The sequence below is a fragment of the Mastacembelus armatus genome, chromosome 17, assembly GCF_900324485.2.
Source record: "Mastacembelus armatus chromosome 17, fMasArm1.2, whole genome shotgun sequence".
NCBI lineage: Eukaryota > Metazoa > Chordata > Actinopteri > Synbranchiformes > Mastacembelidae > Mastacembelus > Mastacembelus armatus.
Window position 1 is genome coordinate 15,512,514 of NC_046649.1, and position 18,885 is coordinate 15,531,398.

General features: G+C 39.4%; 1 protein-coding gene across 1 annotated transcript in view; it reads right to left on the minus strand.

Annotated features, from left to right (window-relative positions):
• Positions 1-18,364, minus strand: part of LOC113133847 (voltage-dependent R-type calcium channel subunit alpha-1E-like) — a 42,230-nt gene extending 23,866 nt beyond the window's left edge. Inside the window, exons 1-5 of the mRNA XM_026312830.1 lie at positions 17,952-18,364; positions 12,841-13,104; positions 9,571-9,676; positions 8,581-8,720; positions 104-207 (exon numbers count right to left, since the gene is read on the minus strand). Of these exons, the coding sequence (XP_026168615.1) occupies positions 104-207; positions 8,581-8,720; positions 9,571-9,676; positions 12,841-13,104; positions 17,952-18,364 (1,027 nt within the window). The remainder of the gene's footprint in view (positions 1-103; positions 208-8,580; positions 8,721-9,570; positions 9,677-12,840; positions 13,105-17,951) is intronic.
• Positions 18,365-18,885: the final 521 nt, after the last annotated feature.

The window sequence follows — 18,885 nt, forward strand, 5'->3', positions numbered from 1 at the left end:
ATTACTGCGGACTGAAAAAAACAATTATCCGCACAAAAAATTATTTATTTTTAGTCTTTGCTTGACCTTACAATGCAGAATAAGAGGTCAGTAACTGACTCACTGGGGATCCCAGAGACAAGTTTGAGAGGTCTCAGGACTCGAACTGCCCTCAGGGTCCGAAGATCGACTGGGATGTTCATGTGGGCGCCAGCAGTGGCCAGAATCCTGGTGGACAATTTACACAAACACACACACACAGAACAGGCATATTGTTGAGTGAGAAATATTTTTAATGGTAGGAATGATACAGCAGTGCATTGTTATCAATCTTTCACTATTTTGTTCAAACATTAATTCTCAGGATGGCCTGAAAAAGTAGATGACATTTGGATTAAAATAGAGAAAATGCAACAGGGACATATAAAAGAGAGAACAAATCCATTAGTAGCTAAATCTGGTACAAAGCCTGTTTTTTCGTTTTAAGACTGATGTATTTTGTCAGTGGTGTCTGACAAATTCATTATGAAAATAGGTAAAAGAGAAAAACATGATGATAGCTCAATTATAGTTTTGGAGTTGGGTCATTTTAAAGTTAAGAGGCAAATAACAAACTGATTACAGACCATTGTACAGCAACTGGTGAGTACACCATATCCGTTTAATGTACCAGACTTGTATGATGAGAGACAAAGAATGCAAAGCCACATACACCTGGCAGGCATTTCTACTCACATCTGCCCACGCACACATTGATGTCCCTCCACCTACATACAAACACTGAAAAACAGCATCAGAAGCAACCAACAGGCTCTTACCAACGTACACAACAAATCACATCAGGTCATGTAAAGCAATGACAAAAGTGGGCTTTGTGTTATGTTCAACACACAACAAATAATAGAAAATGTTGCAAGAATCCCACCATAACAACAATAAATATAAATAAATTAATTTTCATCTCAGTTCAGTTTGAACCATGTCAGTTGGGTTGCCTGTAAGCACTAATAGTTTCACTCATGGTCTATATCCACTGGTGGTTTAGTATTTTAACAGAGTTGTGAAAATTATCCTAGAAATCTTTGTTATTTTCCAGATTTTTTTCATCTGTCTCACTCTCTCTCTCTGTTACACACGCAGATACAAATACATAAACTCATAAAATCTTTGGACAGTGTTGGGGAATGTGGGGGAGGGTATTTGTGTGTGAGTGTGTGTATGTGAGCAGGGGGTAGAAAGCACATGGCAGAAACTCAAGTGTAAGCCCACGCAGAATCCCTCCTGAAAGCGGTGGGAGGGAGGGAGGCCGAGTGAGCGAGTGAATGAGTGAAGCCATGTTCACACTAATGTGGATGAACCTGAAAACGCTTTTCAAAGTGCTGTAGTTTCGCCATGACCGCACCATTATCACACACACTGTTTCAAAATTTTGCCATTGATGCTCAGTGGTCCAAATGTGCAGGATGAGTGAAAGCATCTTTCCACTGTGGTTACAGTGTTTCCAGTTTACAACTGGATCACATCACAAGGTTGTATTGACTAAAGTGACAACTAAGAGATCTGATCATGTTAGATAGCTGGCTTTGAAAAATATTTTAAATACACATAGAATACAGTATTATATAATTTTCATGATCATGCTAAATAAAGCATGAGAAGTATGACAGAAAACCATATGACCTAGAATTATTCACAATTTTCAGTACTTCCAAAAAGTATATAACAGTATTTTTATTTATATAATGAACTAAATGAATAGGACATGGGCTAAAATAATTAGCATCACATGAACATGATGCTAAAAACAGATTCTGTTGTCTACCAAACAATCACTATTACTGAGTGTGGTTTTTAGTAGAAATTGAACTGAGTGAGTGAGTGAGTGAGTGAGTGAGTGAGTGAGTGAGTGAGTGAGTGAGTGAGTTTGTCAGAGAAAGAGACAACACAGTGAGAGACACTGGGATGGGGCAGGAGCACAGGAGTAGGAATCTGTGGAAACAGCTTTAAACCAAACAGAATAAAGGCAGGCAGCAGCACAATTCTTTCACTTTAAGTACAACAATTCAGTGGAGGCACTCCAAAATTAAAGCAAATACTCTGTCTACTTGTGGTAGCTCATGAATCATCTCTGCACATACAGAGGTCATTTTCTTTGGTTTAGTTTAGAAATGGTTTTCCTGCAGAAAAAAAAAAAAAAAATCACTAACAATCAGCACTTATGCAAAACAGCATTTTTCAGGACTTCAGCTTCTCAGATATACATATTTATACAGTATCTCTAAGATGGTATACAAAGCAATCTGTTTTGCAAACAATACAGATCTTCATTAGGGATTCCACAGGGCTCAATTCTGGGTCCTGGTGTCTTTTATTTCTACATGCCAAGTAAAATTATTGCAAATAATACTACTTAAAACAAATTTAATAATCAATGTGATTATTATGATTATTATACATGATAATAAATTAAATATTTGCTTATTTTGGACTGTTGGTCAGATAAAACAAGACACTTGCAATGGGAGAAGATATATATAATAAAATATAGTCAAAACATCCTAACTGATACCTGACCCCATGCAGAGGAAGATTTGAAATTTCATTTCAGAAAAACGACAACATTCCCTAAAATACTAAATGTTTTGATTTGCCAGTAATATCAAGCTACGTGACTGTTGTTTAAGTTAGCATAATCAGAAAGCTGTATATTGTACTGACTCAAAAATGCATGAATTCTAATACTGAAATCAACATGCATGCATATGTACATCAAACAAAGTAATCTGTACATTTTAAAAGTACTGGTTGTTAAGCTTCATGTATGGCTAGCCCCCCTAAAAAAGTAAACTTGTCTTGTTTTTCTTGCATTGGCTTCCAGTGTCCTAAAGAATAGAATCCCAAATCTCACTGATTGTATATAAATTACTAAAAGGTTTATCCCCAAAAAATGTTGCTGGCCTGTTTTCACATTATTAAAATAGTCAGACCTCTGCAAAAACATATAGTCTGCTGTTCCAGCAGTGACAGCAAAAAGCCTAATTTAGATATTACTGTATGCACTACCCCACACCCCAACTCTGACCTCCTTTACATTAGAAGCAAGCTTAAAGTCCTGTTATTCTTGGCTTTATCTATTTTGTTTTTATTTCTTATGCTTATTTTCATCTTCTTATGAAAATTGCCTTTTAAACCTCTAACAGACAAAAGTGAGACATGAAAATTTAAATTTCAAAGTACAAATGCTCATATCATTAATTTAGCAGAGCTGTCAGTAAAGTAACAACACAATAAAACATACAAAGTAGCTACACACATCACTGTTCTGATTTAACTCTGTAGCAAGTTCATGTTCATAGTGAGAGGCTAATCCCTTCATCGTTGGCTCTTTAAGTGAAGCACTGTTGCACAGTATTGTACCAAACTGGCTCTAGAGAGGATGAATTCATTACATGCACAGAATGCAGCCTCTCCCACACATCTCCACCTACACTAAGAACACTACCAAAAACGACAGTAATCAGCAGCATCACGTTGCTCACCGTTTCAGCAGCACTCTGCATATGGTAATGTGCAGCTGATTCAACATCAGCCTAATGCATCAACAAATTAATGTCTCAATTAAATATGGAAAAACATAAACCATGCAACTAATGGCAACATTAATTATGTTCTGTTGAATTGGGATTACATTAAAAAAGGCATTTATTCGCTATTAGTCATAGAATAAATGGCTGGGTGTATGTTTTCCCAAAGAAAACCCACCTGGGACTGTAAGCTATTGTTTATTCAGTTCAATAATGAGAGCAAAATTAGAGCTAAGACCACTGCAGCTGTCCTTTAAAACTCCAGGCACAATATACATTATGCTGACAAGATTGTGAAGTTTTACTCTTCATTTCTGAATTAGTTTTGGGAGTTGCTGACATGGCTGGGCACACTTATGGCTGAAAAAAAGCATTGTAATAGGTTGTATTTTTGGCTTTGCATTCAACCGTGTACCACGTAAAGGTAGTTCAGATTAATATATACCAAAAAACAACAGCAATAAATAACACATGCACGCACGCACGCACACACACGCACACACACGATTAATAGGCAAATGGTAAAGCATTCTGGAACTGAAGTTTTATTAATTAAATCACAGAAAACAGACACAAAACACAGACATTCTGGAGCTGGGCAGTGGTGTTCAGCCCTAGGTGTGTTAGTTGTCTTTTGCATCTCTGCACCATTAATGATCCTGGCATGTCCTGCTGTGCATTGGCCTTGAAAAATAAAGGAACCTGGATGCAATAGGGTACATATGCACTGTACTGAAGATGGGGGATGAGGTCGGTGGGTCCAGCAATAAATGCACATACACATTTAATGCTACAGATTAAAACTGCTTGGCATGTAAAGAGTGACTCTTTTCTCACTCCTGTCTGTCTGTCTTTATGCCAGATGGCTAATGAATCACTCCCAACTCCCACCCAGTTCTATTATTCATCCTGTCTAAAGAGCAACAATTTTAGCAAAGTGTCACACTTTGCAAGAGGGACAAGCGACTGGGGCAAGAAGGGAAATCTGATAGCTTTCATACAACATGATACTGACACATGCACGCATGCATGCACAAAGTACTGTACAGGCAGGCACAACTGGGGATTAATATCATTTATGGCTCATGACGGTGTTGTCAGAACTAATCAAACAGCATGAATACAGCAGGTTCACTGGTGCAGCAACAACTCAACCTGTAGCCTTAAAATGCACACACACACATAATTGCACAAATCATCTGGGAGACATTTTATTGCTAATCAAAGCATCAAGTCCACCTGTGCCAATCTGTTTGCCGCAGGATATAATTGACCATTTTAGGAATCCCATTGAATTAAATTGGTTTGTGGGTAGCTTGTTCTAGCTGTGGTCCTTTTTTGCTACACACTCTTCACTCAGATTAAGGATTTTAATTGAGCTCAGTGTCCCAGCAGATTCGCTTCTAGCAATTCATTAATATGAAATGGAATGAATGCCGCCAGCACTGGCCCAGTGGCCTCGATTTTATTCCCAACTGGTTTCTATGGCACATGTGTGTTTTCTTTTAAGTCTAACTTACTTCTACTGTGCCACCAGAGTGAGAGAAAGTCAGACTGTGTGTGTGTGTGTTTGACACGATGAGAGAGTGGAGGAAAGCAGCATATGTGCTATCAGAAAATGTGTCAAATAGGTGGCAGGAAACCAGGTCGCCAGTTACCAATTCCAGCTGTAGTCGGAATTGGGCAAGATGAAAGGACCCTGACGAATTTGCACATTTTATTTAGTAAGTGACATGACCAATTATATAAGAAGAGCTTAACTCTAACAATTGAGCATACCAAAATATATAAATATACAGTATATGCTACGTTTACACTAATTTTTGGTGTCTTGACTTCTGTCTGCAATGCAGCCTTTGACCACCACAGGCATACATTATACAATCACACAACTTCAACTTCATACTACTGTTTTTCTACTAAATGTGCAGGAAATAATGTTGGGTCCACACCATCGTTCATTAGCTATGAGCTCCCTGGATTCCATCAAATTAAATGTTTTATGCCCCACTGGCCATAAAGGCAGTAAAGGAAAACTTTAATGAAACCTTTAGAGTTTACCTCACAAATCTCAATCTCAATCAAGGCTGTCTGAAGGTGATTTAAACCAAATTTAACTGACAATTCTTGCAACACAACCAAACAACCTCACAATGGCAGGGACAGTTTTTAAATGTTAAATCCTGTTTAATACAAACATCTATTTTTCAATTTTATTGGTTATAAAAGATTCTTGGTGTGACAGGTTTAAAGCAAAAAGACAGCGTTATAACATACTATTGCATAGTGAACATATGGATTAAAACAACATAGGGAAGTATGCTTCAAGATGTTTCTTCCAGTATCTCTATTGAAATCCACTGTGATGTAACTCACATGACATCACAACAGATTATTAAAACCAAATTAACACTTTCATCTTGCAAATTCTGTGGAAATATGTCAACAACACAGCTGTTCAGTGTTTGGGCCGGCACTAACTGGTCTGTAAACGTGATGCTAATGTCCCTTTTATGTAAGAGGGAGAGAAGGAGATAGTGAGAGAGAAAGACAGAAATAAGAGATACAGAGGAAAAAGAAAGATGTGGGTGTCAGGTTGAAATGAGATGTCAACACGCCAACAGCAATTTACCCTGAATACTGCACACTTAGCCATAAACAACATACCACTGGTAACAATACTTACATGTAACTCCCACATAATTAATTCACGAAACCCAGCCTAATAAAAAAAATAGATTAGGCCTCTCATTATGTTTTTTTGTATTATTTTGGGGAGTCTATCTACCTTCCCCCTTGTTTTCCTTCTTCTTTTTCTCTCTACTATCCATCCATTCTTCCAGCGCTTTTGCAAAACATCTCCAGCATGGCATTCACATTTAATTCACAGAGGTCCTGGGGGCAAATCGAAGCAGGTTTTAGACACAAGTGCCAATCCACTTATCCGCCCACCCCTTGCTGACTTGCAGAGCCTGACTGTGTCATGGAAACACACATTTTCCTGCGTTTATGTGTTGTGTTTTCCCGCGTCTGTATGTGTGTAAATGTATAGGCTTGCAGAGAACAATCACATCAACATATCATCGAAAAAGGCCAGCCCATTGGGTGAACCACTGCCAACCATGTGGCAATAATGTCAAACATGAAGCACAGCATGTGGGGATTAGAAGCCTTTAAACTGCAGCGTGGGCATGCATGCCAAAATATTGATTATCAATGTTGACACAAGCAGCGTCACATGCATGAATGCACCAACATAACCTGACAATCAGTGTTTGAAATTAATCTTTTGGTTCACCAGTCACAGTCGGGTAAACTAAAAATGAATTCAGTCAAAATTAATTGCAGAATCAGTTGCTGAGCATTAATTTAAACTTTTTTTTTTTCCACTCCCATACAATCAGTGAAGTTTGGAGTTCAACCAAATTCCAAATTAAAAGAGCAGCTGGAGGCAAACGTACAAACACACACAGCACATACCCACACCCACTCTAGAGTTACACTTTATATATTAAAAGACTACCTTGCTGACCTGCAGCTACAAAGTCAAACTACAAATTGTGACCTAGTTTAAACAATTTCCATGAAAATACCAAACCAACAATAAACTGATCCTAAAAACAAGTATTTTTCGTACAGCCAAAGCCTGATATTGACATATTGACATGTTCCTCTGTGCCATACACCTTCATTGTTATCAAACAATAAGTGACATGTTCATTCATAACCGTGAATAATTTTTTAGTCAATATCCCATAATGTACAGTGCATCATCCTGCTGCCATAGATACACCAGAACACTAAAATGTGTATTAATGCCAGAAAATAGTTTCCAACATATGCAAATTTCTTTCTACTCCCGTTTGTTGTTCTGTTAATGTTCACAGCGTCTGAAACAAGCTGTGAGCATAAACTAAAATATCATCACCTTTAAAGTTGATATGAACAGCTTGTTAGCACAGTTACTGACACAGCAATTACAGAGAAGATTTAGCGTTCGTCTGGGGTTGTGTTCCTGCCCACCTGATGAATTTAAGTCCAGTATTCGCTCTCTTTATATCCCTTTAGTCTCTACCAGCTCCTGATACTTGGCTCTGTGTGTTCACAGAGTTGTGGGTTGGACAGTTTAAACAATAAACTGAAACTCACCTTAAAAAGCTTTATAAAACCCAGTGCCACTGCAGATTTAGGTAATAATTGTGCTGTTCCTCACTATGAACAACCCATTTTATGCTGTCACACTGCTTTTACATTATCATTTCTTAAAGTTTAGTAATGCAAAATATCAGTTATGGCAGCTTTGACTATAAGTGCTGACAGAACACACAATTCCTAACGCCCTCAACGAACAGCAAAATGACACTGACGCAAACTTTTTTTTCCCACAAGAGATATTTCCACACGCCTCAATGAGACACACAGGTGTAGCTAATAGTGTTAATGATAGCTGCATTCAGTTTAGGTGGCTACAGGGTATCTGTGTGGTGCATGCTGGGTCACTGTCCTGGCTTAATGAACTGAGCCATCAATGATGTAATTAGTCACACCCGTCAGCTTCCCAATTATGGCCGCTTTAAAGAAGAGCTATTAAGCATCCACACAGATGAAAAACAGGATCTACGTGCAACTACGTGGCTTTGACTTGTCTGGCTCAGACAGTCAGAGTACATGCAAGTAGTGGACGAAGTATTTAGATCATTTACTTAACTAGACATTCCTAAGTATTATTATGTAAATGTACTGAAGTGTAATGTACTGGAGTTGTTCACTTAAATAAATATAATCATTTAAAGCACAAATATTTCAAATAACTCACTCTACTGAAGTGCAGTAGTTTCCTGAATGTAATTTAATTTCCACTACTGCAGAGAACTGATATGTGTTCCTCCTCCAACAACAGATTTCACCAGTATGCTTGGTGAGAAGCAGTTCAGAAATCTGTTGACAATGTTTAAAACAAACATTTCTCACTTTGTTGAAATTTTTTGTTGTCAGGGATACTGGCTGATGTACTCACCCGCTGAGCACCACTATGAAGTCCATGACGTTCCAGCCGTTCCTCAGGTAGGAGCCTTTATGGAAAACAAAACCAAGCGCAACCAGCTTGATTCCTGCCTCGAAACAGAAGATCCCAATAAAATATGGCTCTGTCTTCTCCTGTGGACAGTAAAGAACAAGAACAGGTCAAAGGGGGTCTGTAAGAAGGAATATTCAAAGTGATGAAGAATATAATGCATAGTATAGTCATGAACAAAGCCATAAAACCTTTTACCTATAGGGTATGGTTTGTGTATACATGCTGTGCACATAAAATCCTAAAATTACAGACAATGTTCACTCAATGTTCAATTACAGACTATTTACAGACAATCAAGGAGGCACATGCACAGCAGGGGTAGAATACACATCATGATAACTTATATACATAGATTTTCACTATTTTACAGGTAAACATCAAGAGAAGAACAACTTGGATTCTTTATTCCAAGAAACTGATTATTCTACAGTGAAAATCTTAGGTAAGTATAATTACCAGCATAATATACTTAAGACAACTCAAAAGTAAAAGTACTAATCAAGTACAAGTACCTCAGTATTGTACTAGAGTTATTTAGTTACTTTCTACAGTTGCAGGTACATTTGTATTTGGCATTTATCCGCATGTTCCCAAAGCTTAATAAAAGGTAAAGCTGTCTCACCTTAAAAATATATTTCTTCCTCGCCATTTGGTGTAAAACTATCTTTCATCTTATTAAAATCAAACGACTGTGACCAGAGCATTACATCCAAATGAAAATATTCTATACCCTCAACTGAAAGAGAGGTAGAACCTGGCCATTCTACCATTTCTAAAGTTTACAGCACAAAATATAACAATCAGTGAGAGTTTATGATTTTCTCATGAACTCTCACTGATTCTGGTTTGTAATGTACCCCACATTTCACAATGTCATTGCTCAAAATCCTGTCTGTGTGTTGAGGATGTGAAAACAGATTTTGTCCTCACCAGTCTCTTTGCCATGGGGGTCTTATCCTCTCCTGGGAGGTGCTGCTCCAAGGCCAGGACAACACAGTTGGCGGTGATGGTGGCAAGGATCATGTACTCAAATGGTGTAAAGGCCAGAAAGTTAAGGAAAGTACTTTCATCACAACCCATAAATAAAACTTACACATGAAACCAAACAAATGATAACCAGCAAAAATGGAACCTAACCATAGAAAAAGATCTATATTGTGACAGTATAGCTCAGATTTCAGCATGTGAAGAATCTTAGACGTTACTTTCTGAGCTGAAAACATTTTAAATCTTCAATAACAGAAGAAGAACTGTTCTTCGTTTATACACTGTACTGTACAATGTTTTTTAAGTGCAGATATTTGAAAGTACGTGTGTGCGTGGTTCAGTAGGAAGGGGGAAAAAAAACACATAGATGGATGGATGGATGGATGATTAAATGACAGATGAATTATGGCATGGTTCATACTCTCTGGTACTGGAAGCAATCTGTTAGAGAGATTGCAGTATCCATGGCAACGTGCTTTTAAAAGTGCTTTTCATAAAGAGAAAAAAGAGCAGGTTAGAGAGGGAAAGAGAGTGCTGTGAAGTCACCTTGGCCTGACTAACTACACCAACTACAGCAGTCTACAGCTCTCACAACCCTTCACTGCCTGCAGTTGACACAGCAGACCATACAGTATGTGCTGTGCATCCATTTGTGTTCTTGTGTGGCAAATGTATGTCTTCTCAGCATAATCCATTAAAGAAAAGCAGCCAGGGTGTAGCTTGAACAATGATTTTATATAATTTGGGGTTTCACAACCCAAAGGATGGTGAAAGTCTCTAAACTAATGCACAAGCAGTTAAACAATAAATTGTGGGAAAATAACTACGACCCTAACAAAACACATATATATCCTGAGACCTTTAGAGAAGTTAGGAGAGTTTAGTTTTCTATGAGTGAAAACCTAAGCTTTAAAGTGTCTGTTATTTCTGTAATGTCCAGCACTGTTTCTACAATTTCTCAAAATATAGAAAAGGATGTAATATATTTCACTACATTGTTTTCTACCCAGCAGAAACATCTGTGTATTGTACATGCATGGTCCCTACAGGTACAATACTGTACTGTGCTGCACCACTACGTGTGACTATGTATGCCCCAACACTTTTATGTGCTTGTGACTATCAGTCCCTTGGAGTTCCCATGAGGCAGCTGCTCCTTGTTATTAATTCTCTCGCCTTGACTGAAATGGGGTCACTGACTCACAGAGGAGCGCTGAGACGGAGACCTCTGGGACCCACACTGACTCACATTGACAAGTCTACATTGTTGTCACTGAAAGAGATTGAAAATAGTTAAAGTGGGAAATACTAATGTAAATCATGCCCACTCTGTTACTACCTGGTAATATATTTTTTGATGTTCCAGCCTGCCACTGACTTACATTTGTTTTAGTACAATACAAATGAACTGATTACCTTTTGAAACATGGATCAGGGAACCAGGGTGGGCTTAGTTTGGCTCTGCTGTGCCTGTTCTTCTCAGTTTGTTGCATTTGTTTGATAGATTAAAACACACATTTTGGCTTCATATGATCTAAAACTAAGCAACAAGCATATTTGAAAAATTTGCTTTACTTAACGACATAAATTTTTAATTGTCTGTCTTATCAGTTGATCTATTCCATTCATATCTGTATGTGTAATAGGCTGCTCAGTAAAAATGTTTTTGATATACACTCTTGGGACTGTCCTGGAGTGTGTGATCCATCACAGCCAACTTTAAATTTACATTAGTTTTGTCAGTGTGCACATAAGGAATTAAATGTGTGATGGATTGCACAACTACAGTAAATCAAGTTCAAGACGTCTGCCAGTTGGTGGATGTCTCAAAAGTAGGAAACATATATGTATATACATATATATGCTGATGTAAACAGCACACTAAAGTTACACACAAAGAATAATTCACCATTATCAATAAACTGTTTAATGTATGAAATGTCAGAAAAAGTTTCCTACAGTCTGTGGTGATGTCTAAAAATGTCTTAATTCTTTAAGTTAACTAAGGTACAGAAGCCCTAGCAACTACTAAATTTGTGAGGATTGTTTTAATTTTTGTGTTTGTGCAGCAATGTACAAAAAAAAAAAGATATAAATTCATATGAGTCTGTTTTTCACTTGGGATCTCAGAACTTGGACGCTGTGTGCAAAAATCTGGGTCTCACCCAGTCAATACTCTGACATGTGCTGCTTTTACAGCCCACAATCTACCACAGTACTACTGGCCAGCTCTCTCCCACACACCTCTGCCTCTGTGATACCAACAGTCACGTTACCGTGCTGCCAGTGGCCAGCTAGCCTTGACCACTAGCCCCACTCCCACACACCCACAGAGCCTGTGGTTAGGTAACAGTGAGAGACTGGCACGCTGCACTGGAGGGGGTGTAAGACAGGAGGAGCAGTGGGTAGATATGGCAACTGAGTGTTATTGTTAAGCTGAGTATGCTCCAAAAATTTGTACATGTATTAGGAAATCACTTTAAACATGACTTAGGCACAGAGCATACAAGCAAGTAGCTCTGACGATTTCTTATGTTTAGCCTGTAATTAGTAAATGTTACCGACTTTGCTGTGAAAAATAACTTCCTGACAATCATCGTTAGGTCTCTAGAAGTTTGGGAGTAAGGAACTGCTGGTCGATGCTGCAGCAGGAAGCGGAGAAGCGCTGCCTGGTGGATTTGAACTGACACCTACTCATGGCCAGGTTCATATTCCAATGAGCACTAAGGCAGCAGAGATGTGCCTACATGCCACCCCCACACTGAGCAGAGCTGATTCTAATGATCACCACATGCTAACTTCCCATCTTCTGCCAACACTGGAGCACATTATGAACCAAATCAGAGCAAGGTACTTAACAGAACTACAAAGAGGTGGAATTCAACTGAGCAAAGAAATTTACAATCTGGTAATAAAAGGCAGTTGCCTACAGGTAGGACAATGAAAAAGTATTAGAGGTCATGCAAAACACATTTACACCACAAACACTGCACTTCATAAACTGCTCTTTAGGTCGCACATTTGACTCTTTTAGAAATCTTCCTAACATTCAGGAGTAAATGGGAGCTGTGCTTTAAACTGCAGCTGTGCAGACTCCCTGCCTGTCCCTGTCCATGGTGCTGAGCTCACAACTGACTACCCCACATTTTCAGTATAACTAACTACACACAGACAATGTTCAACGTAACTCTAAGGTTTTACATGGAAGGATATGGCCATTCAATGATTCGCCGTGCATATTTCCTAATAATGTTGTCCTCTGCGAATATGAAGAGTGACCTGTTGACGGTGAGGCAGTTCTGCTGGTGGGGGACGGGGTTGTACAGAGCCATGGTCCGGGCCCTCTGCGCCTTGGCTTGTTTCATGGAAGCCGTCAGTCCCGCCGCCGCCGCGTCCTGCCCGTCCCCGCCGCGCTCCACGTCTCCATCCCCGGAGTCCACCGTGCTGGGAGCGCACTCGTCTCCAAACCGAGCCATTCTACAAAGAGATGAGGAGACGACCGGCTTAGCGTGTTTTACTACAGGAGGACTTCTAATAAAGAGAAATGTGAAGTGGAGCTAAGCGAAAAATAATCCACCTTCAATCCACTGACAGCTTTTGAGCGCCAAGATTCCCCAAAAAAGTTGCAGATTCCTATTACTCCATATCCACAATTTAAAAAAAAAATCTGTTGGCTTATATTTTAGGACCAATCATCCATTTATTTAAGGACGGTTCAGGTGCACAGGCTGCAAACACTCAGCGTGTCTGTTATCCCATCTGTTAAACAGCAGCTCTGAACAACTTTTAATATCTGAGCGTCTCTAAACTCTGGGGAAAAAAAATCCACGGAGTATATATCTCACAATTTTCTATTAACATCCAAGCTCGTTTTGATCTGATAAACCAGGAGCTGTGGGATCAAACACTACTCTGCCCTCATCTGATGGAGAGATCCGAGGGAAATCTTCCCAAACTTTACGCATCTTCTCGACCCGGAAAACTTGACAAAAACAAGATCTCGCGTCAAAGGAAGTCCGTCTAAACTAGATTCTATATAAAAGCGTATGGACCTTTCCTCTAATCGGTCAAAAATGTAGGAAGAGAGTTGCTGGGGTTCCTTAATCAGACGTATCTTACAATCTTAACACCTGCCGGAGAATGATCATGGAGCCGGGAGCGCAAACGCACCGCCAGCCCCCTCCCACGGTAACATCTCATGATAGCGATTTCAAAATTCATCTGAATGAAAGCTGATGGAGAGGAGGGGACATATATTTTGTTACCATAGCAATTAGAGTTGTCTTAGAATGAACAAAAACATTTTCCTAAAAAAAAAAAAAAAAAAAAAAAAAAAAAAAAGCCTATACAGTAGGCTGTGTGGGTATGTGCTTTAAAAACCAATTATGTAAAGATGTTTGTGGGTGATGTGGCATGAAACTGGGGTGTGAAAATAAATGTAACACTAATACTAAAAGCAGACAATGCACAGAAAAAGGCAACAAGTGTGTGGGTAAGGCAACTAAGTAAAGGAGCTCATATATAAGACATTACCTATAGAGGAGCTCTCTTACACATTTCCATGTTGAAATGCTTTCAGTCAGAGAGTATTGTCATGTTTTCATTAATGGAAACAGACTTGCACCATTAAAACATTTAAAAACTAGGCCATTGTGCTAATATTGGAGTAAAAGTCTGGAATAAAAATAGAGCATGAAATAGATCTTAGGGCTGCTCCCTTTTTGAGGGAGAGGAGAAGAAAGCAAGGTCTTTTACACGCTCGGCGCCACAAGTGAGACCTCATTCGGTAACTGGGCTCTCTCGCTCCATCTGCTGCTCTCCTCCCTTTCCCACTCTTTCCTAAAGATGACCACTTCAGCGCCCACAGACGTGATACTGTATTATACAGTACAGCGGAGGCTTGTTTCATGCCTGAAGCTGCTGCTTTGTCACAATTAAAAACCAGCCACAGCAGCAGTCCACTTCTTATCCTGACACAAAACCTCCCCACCTGGTGCTGATACTGACAGACTACAAGCTGCACAATGCAGGTATCACAGTGTGCAGACGGGCAGAGAGCGAGGGCACAGACGAGGGACTGCGAAAGCGAGCCAAGACAGAGTGACAAATTTATGCTTGGCAAACAAACTGAGATCTGGGGGAGACGGGAATTTAACAGGATCTATGAATAAGTCCCTAACTGAGCTTCAAAAACTCATGCATGACTCTGTTACCTCCTCTTCCTAATCTACATGAAGCAGGCGGGTGTGTCACTTCATGCAAAACAGGAGACCAACAAAAGGCTACACTGGCCTATTGAGTGGGGAATGTAAAAATAGCATGGATGATGATTAGCATGTAATATTCTACAATTTGTTAATCTTGCCAGCATATTGATATATCTCACATCCATTTCCACCACTTTCTACTTTAAAAAATGCCTTACATAAGCACTCATTATAAAAAAATCATTTACTTGTATGTTGCCCAACAAAAATATTTGTCCTTCTCTGCAAAGAGTACATATCTGTGTGTGTGTGTGTGTGTGTGTGTGTGTGTGTGAGGGTGTGTGTGTGTGTGTGTGTGTGTCTGGCTCCCTCTTTGCTGTTGTTTCCATAGCGACATAGCTCTCTTGAATTCCTGCTTCGTTCTTTTCATTTCTGCCAACAAAAGCCATGTTGCACAATAGAGCAACCTCTTCCTACAGAAATCTGTTTCTCCCAGTGCACACACACACACACACACACACACACACACACACACACACACATCTATGCTGCTAACCCCCACCCTGGCTCCGTCAGGGTCATTGGACATCTGTAAAGAGGAAACTGACAGACAGCACTGTCACTGCACTGATGCTTCATTGTACTATATGGATGACCAGATGTAGTCTGTTCTAAGAGTATTTGGCTTTTGTTCTGCTTTTGCTCACAGCCTACTCAACAGTGTCTGAAAATAGCTGTGTAAATTGTTAGCTGAAAAGCTCACATCAATTTGCCTGGGCTTAACCAAACTATGAATGAGCTGAACTTGAGCAGAAAGGGCCTTGTTTAGCTCATTAAGGTGTACAAGAGAGCTATTTACATGAGAAACAGATGTGATGTGGAAAGTGCAGTAGCTTGTGGTGTTTTTATGACTGCAGTCCAGCAAAAAACATCTTTAGAAATACAGTATAGGAGAAGGTAGATGAAGCGTGGCTGCAGGTGACACGCACCGTGAGTTAAAACGTTAATGGGCATACTTTGTGCCAGAACTCTGAAGCGCATTTATATAATTGCAGATAGACTTTCACCCAACATTGACTGGAGTGGTTTTAGCATTTTATTTTTCTCTCTGTTCCCTAGCAACAGATTCAACCAATAACTGCCACTTATATCATTGCAGATTGGTGTGACACTGTCAGTTTACCTTGAAATGTGCTTAAAACATGGTTATGTTTTCAGGGCAGTCATCCAAATCTTCACATAATAAGCAAACAAACTCAAAATGTTGAGTATCTCATAGAAAACTTTTGAGTGTTAGAAAAAAAAAAAAAAAAAAAAAAACTTTCTCACACTCAGAAATCAATTATAATGTCAGAAAAAGCCACATCGCTCGCTGACTTTTCTTAACCTTTACCCTGAAGTCATATAATTAATATTTCATTTGTCTTTAAAAAAAAAACATTTTTGCATCATCACTAATGTCCAAACTTTACTGTTTAGCAACCAAGGCATCATATGCTGCATCTATGCTGCTCTTCTACTTTGATTCCCTAGCATCCCCTAATGGACAAATAGCCACAATGCATGTACAGCAGAGCTCTAAAATCAATCTTAAACTTTTTTTATTGGCCCATTGTTTCATATTTTCTGCTTATTATTTATGTAGCTGCTCAGTCCGATAACAACTGCAGGTTAAAAATAAATAGCATGTCAATGTGTTTGGTTAGGGGGAAAATGTAATTCTGCACATGTGTACATTTGAGAAAAAGACTGAAAACAAGAGAGAATGACAGTACACCTGGAAAGTGGATGATGAGTGGGTGGTGGAGGTACAGTACAGTAAAGAGAAATCAGAAGCTGGAGGAAGGAGGAGGATGGAGGGTGCATGCTGCTGGGTTAGGGGGGGTTATACTGATGGAGTACCTCTCCACATTAAAGTGGTGGGAAGCAGACAATCAGCAGAAGTTCAAAGTTCATAAGTAAGCACCCTCAGCTTCACCATTAATAACACGATCCAGCATCTGATGTGTTAGCCAACAATGTTACACAGGCATTAAAAACATACAAAAAACGTCAGTTCATGTAACCAAAACAGTGGGAAGTGATCTGGTATTGGTATTTGTAACAAAGGCATCTGCATATGTTTTTCTACAATGTTCCTTTGAAATAAGCTCTTTAAGAACATAAAACAATAAGTGTTAAATTTATACTGTAAATCCTACTTATATACCACTTTCAATGGAACAAGCTGAAAACACAAGTTTGACCTTATAAAACTGATATAGGTATATGTTTTTTATTTGGATTATTTATCATTGAGTAGCCATAATGCAACATTTGGAATCATGTTTGTTTCCAGCTGACAAATGTAAATCCAATATTCACTCTCTTTTAGCTCTGATTTGGTCTCTACCAGCTCCTGAGGGAAATAAAAGGCTCTTTAACTACAAAGCGAGCCCCAGGTCACCAGCTTGTCGCGCTGTTTATTTGTGGACAGGTAGTGTCCAGTGGATTTAAAAGAAATTTTAGGTTGGCATCACACCTTGCTGTATGTTCACAGGCTGGCAGTCAACTGTTGAGCATCTGTGGACAAGTCTTTCCACAGACGTTTTGACACATTATATTAGGAAAAGCACAGATGTACTGTAACTGACAACAATGGCGGCATTTTATTTTCAATTCAGTGACCCTGTTTTTATGCATGGTTTCTCACTTGCATGGCTTAATTTTGACACTCCTTCGACACGGCTAGATACTAATGCTTACATCCCTGCTTTTCCTGTGAAAAAGTCAGTGACTGTCATAAAAAAAGCTCTGATAACTGAAATATTTAAATCAAACCTACCATTTTGAGGACAGCGTCATTAGCTGACATGGGAAGTTAAGTCCTTTTGCATCCTTTTCTCAACATTTTAATTAAATGTAGCATATTTTATGTATTTACAATACTCCAGACTTGAAAGGATCCACAAAAAAAGGTTCCACAGGTTGAAGTTATACTACATATGCAGTGTGCAGTGTAGCTATGTACGTCTTTTCTTTTACCCTAGCACTTTCATCCTTCTCCATGGAGATTTGTCATCTTTATACATACAATTTAAAAGGAATCCTCTGCCACTGATTTTCTTTTATACTTACTCCCACTCCTTCCTGCGGGCCTGCGGCGTGCTCTGGATTTTGTGAGCCTGGTGAGCCATAATAATGTCCTTCTGCTCCACAAGTCCTCCACGCCGCCGCCGCATACAGTGGGGGCTCAGAGACCCTGATCCCTGATCTGAGCCCTCTTCTTGACCACAAGGCACATCAAAGCTGGCGGCTCGGGGGGGCAGCCCCAGGTACTCAGGGGTGGCAGAAGGGACCTGCAGTGAGCTGGAGCGAGCTCCTTGAGCGAGGCCATGACGGGGAACGGGGCTAGGCTTCCTCCAGGCTTCGGGCTCAGGAAGGGACAGGGAAGACTGGACATGGGTCTCCCCTCCAGGACCACAACTGGATGGGTAGGGGGGGTCGGGTGTCAGGGAGAGGAAGAGGGACTGGTCTGAACTGGTGAGCATCTTAACAGAAGTCAGTAGACAGTGGTTTTACCATAATTCTACAAATGAGAAATAAAGAGAAGTAGAAAAATGATGAGTAAAACAAAACATTTGCAAAAAGTTACTCATCAAACAAACTCCCTTCTGTGGGCATTTGTTGTTTTTTGTTTGTGTCCTTGTTTTGGGTTTAGAAGTGATGCTGGGATAGAACGTTTGCTATCTTCTGGAGTTATACAGTATATATTTGAAACAGTTGCTTGCATTTTTAAAACAAGTGTAATATTTAAAGACATTACTTCACACTGAACCCTGTACCCAGTACTATAATAAACAAACATGACTTACAACATAGAAAATGTGTAAATATTATTATTGATTTTTCCTTTTTGTGCAACTTCAGTGAGATGTGGGACTGCAGGTTTGCCCTTAAACTTGCATCAGTGCTTCTGAGATGCATCTCACTTGCTGCCACATTGCTCGGTGCAGTGTGGCCATTCATTGGCCATTCAATATGTTGTCATTAGTGGGTAATCACCCAAAAA